General features: G+C 48.1%; 1 protein-coding gene across 1 annotated transcript; it reads right to left on the bottom strand.

Moving 5' to 3' along the window:
• Positions 1 to 4,447: 4,447 nt before the first annotated feature.
• On the bottom strand, positions 4,448 to 5,108 carry LOC110331166 (hemoglobin subunit theta-1-like). The gene is made up of 3 exons (XM_021211564.1): positions 4,975 to 5,108; positions 4,675 to 4,879; positions 4,448 to 4,567 (listed from the first exon to the last, which is right to left on the bottom strand). Exons 1-3 carry the CDS (start codon positions 5,106 to 5,108, stop codon positions 4,448 to 4,450), a joined length of 459 nt encoding a protein of 152 aa, XP_021067223.1.
• Between the last annotated feature and the right edge of the window lie 1,120 nt (positions 5,109 to 6,228).

Here is a 6,228-nt window from a genome sequence, read left to right as displayed (position 1 = left end):
ACACACACACACACACACACACACACACACACACACACACACATTTGCTCTCTGCCTGTCAACTTTTTTATTTTTTAATCAGCTTGACACATACCCAGCCATACCTGGACAGAGGGAATCTGGAGGAACTGCCTCCATCAGACTGATTTGCAGGCACGTCTGTAGGGCATATTTTTGGTTGCTGATTGATGTGTGAGTGTCTACTCAAATGTGGCTAGTACTATCCCTAGCTGGGTGGTCCTGGCTGTATTAAAAAGGTAGCAAGCCTAGGGAAGGAAGGAGTAAGTACTCCCATACCGCCCCTGCTTCAGTTTTCTGAATTCGGCCTTGAGCTCCTGCCTCTGCTTCCCCTAGTGATGGGTCTGTAAGCAGAAAATCCCAACCCAACCCAACCCAGATCCTTCCCACCCCAACCTGGCCCTGCTCATCATGCTTATCACAGAGACAGAAGTCAAATGAGACTCCCCACCTCCTTAGTTGAAAACTTAGAGATAATGGTCAATTTTTACAGTGAAATAATTCAGAGAGATCTGTGCATCTTGAACCCATTTCTCCCCAACGGTAACATTTTGCAAAACAAATCTCTTGGCACTTTGGATGTGAAGGGTGAACCTAGTGATGGGCACCAGTGTGTCGAAGGGGAGATGTGGGGAGCTCTGGTGGCCCAAGTCTTCCCCTCTGCTGCCTTCTTTCCCTCCAAGAGAATGAACATTCTACTGTAATGGAATACATTTGAAGACCTTGTTCCCGCCCCTTCAGCCATTACCCTTGACATGGCTGGAGCTATCCCAAGGTAGTCAGCTGCCCGACAAGGTCTTCATAGCATATGGTGGCGGTGCCTGTCATGTGACTGGTTCTCACCAATGTAATGTGGACACAAAGGCTAAGTAGTGGATTGCCATGTCCCTTTCTCCTGGTCTGCTATTTGGATGTCACTATGAAGGCTCTGAGGTCACACAATGGTGGAGAGAAGCCGAGATCTGTTTCCTAGAGAAAGCACTGGTAGCAGCCACCTAGGAGACCTACAAACCAGGAGCGTGAGCACTGGGTTCTGCAGGAGGGAGAGAGAAGCGCACCACACACAAAAGAGGAATCGGCATCATACCACAGTCAGCATCGTTCTGCTTCAAAAATCATAGCTTGCTTCCCACTGCTTTCCCACTGTTCCACCCTACCTGTGAAATTGCCTGCTGGACGAAAACAAAGAAGGAAGCGTTCTTTATTGTGCTGAACGAAGAGGCCGAACCGAACGGTCCAGGCAGACAGCTATGCCTGGCTGATGCAGGGGATGCTTGGAGTGTCTATAGCCATGGGCTAGAACACACCAGTTATTTCTTTGGGCTGTGTGGTGAATAGAGGAAGTGTCAGGGCTCCAAGTTCAAGAGTGCCAAGCCCTCCACCTGCCAAGAGACAGATCTCTGTTCTCCAGGCCCAGCTGCACCCAGCCACACCCACCCAATCTCCTTTTTCCCTCTTTCCATTACTTAGTAAGGATCTGGAGCAGGGTGTTTTGGGGCGCTGTACTTGGCCTTGGTCAGTCAGGGCTAGGTGTTTCAGAGCAAGGCTAGCAGGAACAGAATATGCAGGCACAGAGGGATGGATGCTGGAACTCAGGACCTACCAGGAATCTACCAGGGATGCAAACCTCTGTCAGTCCCACCCAAGTTGCTGACCCTCAGTGGCAGGCAAAGCTCTGTGGTTAGAACCTTCAAGAGACCAGGGGGATTGAGCCCATTCAAGGAACCATTATTGTGCAGAGGCCCTGAGGAGGCTTTCAGCTAAGTCACTTCCCCTTAGGCAGGCTTCCTCGCCCTTTAGAGCCTCTCCCTTCCTGTCTTGAGGACGATGGTGGGTCAGCTTCCCTGGGTTTTGGGTATGCCGACTCTAGGGGTAAAGCCTGGAGTCCATAGGTAGGGCCTTGCTGACTCACAGCCACAGCAGCAGAGCTCCTTAGCAACAGTGAGGATGCTGGCAGGCTTGGTAGCACCCTTCCAGGGAGTGGGGAAGGCCTGGGGGTGCTGAGCCACACCCTCTTTTGGGGAGGAAAGGAGAGTGCAGGGAGCCAGGGCTTTCTCTTGGAAAATCTAGGTCTACTTTCCCATGTCAGAGGAGAAGCATGGGTGGATCCTGTAACTCCCAGACTCTTTCCTGGAAGGGGCAAGGTGGCAATCCAGTGCTCACTCCTCGGAGACCAGCCTCCTCACAGCTGCCAGGAGAAAACAGCTGTGTGGCTTCCCCTCACAGGTGAAAGACTTGAGTCCCATGGGAAGCAGGGCATGATGTGACAAAAAACAGGAACTCCAGACAACTTGTCCAGCCAGGATGAAGTAGGTTCCAAGTGGGCCACAGTGCTTGCTGGCTGTGGAACCTGGGCACTGGCCCCCTTCATCTCTCTTGGCCTTACTTACACCATGCTTTACAGGTGGACAATGATGTCTACGTCACAGGGATAGGATAGGAAGAAAATATAGAGTGTCCCAGGGAACTCTCATGGGACCTCACTCACCCTAATTTCTTCTACAGTGTAAACAGTTATTGTGCCGTATTGTATTGTTTTTTTTAAAGACTGTAATTATTTTTTTTATTGCTACAATAATTTAGAAATACTTGCAATGGTTCTCTCTGCTGCCACAGTGTGCATGTATCCAGAGGGTCTGTGTCTAGACTCTTTACCCTCCATTCCTTCCTGAGGATTCCCTCTCTATGTCTGTCTCTGCTACAAACCCTGTACGCCCTCCCCTGAACCCCACCTGGTGCAGCCTCCCCTTCATTTTCCAGCCACAGAAACACACCATGAGAGTGACACAGGCTCGCCCACCTTCTTTCTACGGTGGCGGTTGGTGGCGATTGCTCCGTTCCTCATCACTGCATGTCAGCCTGTTGTCCTTCAGTTCCTAATTCATGGATTCAGCCATCTGTGCATCAGAAGCATCCAAAAAAATAACTGTGTCTGTGCCAAACCTGAACAGGCTGCTTCTTGCTGTTGCTCCTAAAGAACGCCAGACCACTGTCTCCTCCGCATTTGCATTGAGTAGATAAGAGCTGGATAAAGGATGAGCCATCTAGAGCAGGTGTAAACCCTTGCCATGTGTAGAAGAATGTAGAGTCAGATTCTGATTCATGGGGGTCCTGGATACCCATAAATGCTGGTTTTCTATAGGATGCCTGAGTAAGGTCCAGCCATGGGTGTCCTTCATTCTTAACATCCTAGTGACTTTGCTAGGACAGACCCATCTTAGACCTCAGCAGGGGACCTCACTTGAATTCAACCCATGGTTCCAAAAGAAAAGTCTGGTTATGCCTTGTATCAGGTGGTATAACCCAATATTCTCCTTCAGCTTGGAACTGTCCATCAGCCTATACTTGCCTGTCCTGACCTTAGCATTTGGAGACACACCTGTCATACATATACAGAGGCATCACACACCAGGCAAACATGACAGTGGTGTCACATACCAGACACACATGAACAGCAGCAGCACACACACCAGTCAACCATGTACAGTGGCATCCCACAATAGGCATACATGTACACATATACAGAGGCATCACACACCAGGTATACATGTACAGCAGCATCACACACCAGGCACATATGCACACATGTACAGCAGCATTGAACTCCAGGTAAACATGTACAATGGTACCTACCACACACCAGTCATAAATGTACAATGACATTCAAAGGCAAGAACAAATGTACAGCAGTATCACACACCAGGCACACATGTACAGCAGCATCAAATAGGAGGCACACATGTTCACATGTACAGTGGAATCACACACCAGGTAAATGTGCACAGGGGTATCAGCCACCAATCATAAATATTCACTGGCATCAAATTGCAAGAAAACATGTACAACAGCATCATACACCAGACACACATGTACAAAGGCATCACACACCAGACACACATGAATAGAGGTATCATACACCAGTCATATTATACAGTGGCATAAAACCCCATGAACACATGTACAGCAGTATCACATGGCAGGCACACATGTACAGCAGCCACACACACCAGACACACATGTACAATAGCATCACATACCAGACACACATGTATATTAGCATCACACACCAGTCACACATATACAGTGGAATCACACACCAGGCACACATATATAGCACACATATTATAGCATCATCATATACCAGTTACACATGTACACTGGCATCATACATCAGGTACCCATGTAAACATGTACAGCAGCATCACACACCAGGCACACATATACACATGTACAGATTCATCACATGGACAGAGGCATCACACACCAATCAAAAATATAAAGTGGCATCACAACCAAAGAACACATGTACAGCGGCATCACACACCAGGCACACATGTACAGAGGCAATGCAGCCAAGGGGAGATTTACTCCAACATTGTGAGCTTTAGGAAGGGCATGGGTCGAGACTATAGTACCCTGCATCCCCAATTCAGCCATACTTGGAGACCAGTGCCAATGTCACGTGACCCAGAAACTTGTCCAAGGAGGCATACATTGCATCTCCAGGATAGTGCCAGGCAAGAGTTACCAGCAGAAAGTGGCTGAAGAACTGAAGAAAGAGAACCGCCCCGCCTTGCATTAATTTCTCCCCTACACCAAGCCTTGAAGGGACCCACATCTCCAGCAACCCCCGGTGAGCTCACATACAGGGCTCACCTGGAAGTTAGAGGGGTCCACGCAGAGCTTGTGCGCATATAGATCCCTGAGAGCAGACAAAGAAGCAGGCAGGTCGTCCAGGTGCTGGGCAGCGAGAGTCAGTGCATCGGCCACCTTTTGGGCATGGGCTTTTACCTGGCTAGAGCCTGGCCTCAGGTCCAAGTGTGAGAAGTAGGTTTTGGTGGAGGGGAAAGCCACGAAGGTCCTGTGGGAAAACAGAGTTGGGCACATCCGGACCCGGAGGTACAGAGAGCCTGTCTTCGCCCCGCAGTCTGTTGGAAGATGAGCCCGAGGGCGTACCTCTCCAAGGCCTCAGTCACATAAATCCCGACATTGGTGCCCATCTTCTTCCAGAGCGCAAGGACCAGCCAGTGATCATCCTGAGACATCTTCAATGAACTGAGCCTTGNGCGCCTGTCTGAGCTCAAAGACATCCTGAAACACAAGCGGCCGCCAGGGGGCGCTGCATCGTTCCAGGATGCCTAGGTGTTCACAGAGTCTGTGTTCAGCTTTGAGCCCTCTATCTCCCTGGGCTCCCTCTCCAAGCCTTACATTTTAAAGTCTATGAAACACTCTTGGTGAGTACATCATCATTACATGAAAGATTCTGTTCTTTAAAAAAAGGGGGGGGGGAGCTGGAGAGATGGCTCATCGGTTAAGAGCATTGACTGTTCTTTCAAAGGTCATGAGTTCAAATCCCAGCAACTGCATGGTGGCTCACAATCATCTGTAATGATATCTGATGTTCTCTACTGGGGTGTCTGAAGACAGCTACAGTGTACTAACATATAATAAATAAATAAATCTTTTTTAAAAGAAGATTCTATTCGTGTGTGTGTGTGTGTGTGTGTGTGTGTGTGTGTGTGTGTGTGACTATGTTCTATCTCCCAAGTTCTGGAACTAGAAATATGTGGAACAAAGCCTGTGAATTGTAGCAGTCTTTGATGTGTACACCTCAATGACGTCACATTCATCCACAAGGTTGTGCAGTCTTCACTACCACACGTTTTCAGAACCTTTGCTCACTGAACCAGAACCTCTAGCGCACGACCTGGAACCATTCAACCCCCACCAAAGGCTCTGTCACACAGGAGGCTACATACTGTCGCTATAGATTCCCCCAGTTTTGATATTTTACAAACATGAAGCCATGCACTGCATGACATTTGTTCTGTTGGTTTCTTCCACTTGATATTTTTTTTAAAGGATCACACACATTGTATAAAAAATTTACACTTTGCTGTAAATAGCTGAAGAATATTCTCTTGTAGGGGTCCAGATGTACCTTACTTAGTAGAATGCTTGTATATGTATGTATGTATGTATGTACGTACGTATGTATGTATGAATGTACATATACTACCCTTAGTTCTGTTCTCAAGCACTGCATACAATGGACATGAAGGCACATATCTGAAAACTCAGCACTCATCGGGTAGAAACAAAAGGATNAAGAGTTTCAGGGCATCCTTATCTATATGAAGCTTTTGAGGCCAGAGTGTGCTACATGAAGCCCTATCTGAACAAAAGGATGGAAGAAAGAAAGGAAGGAAG

Source organism: Mus pahari, chromosome 14 (assembly GCF_900095145.1).
Source record: "Mus pahari chromosome 14, PAHARI_EIJ_v1.1, whole genome shotgun sequence".
Taxonomy (NCBI): domain Eukaryota; kingdom Metazoa; phylum Chordata; class Mammalia; order Rodentia; family Muridae; genus Mus; species Mus pahari.
This window is presented reverse-complemented; position numbering and strand designations above follow the sequence as displayed.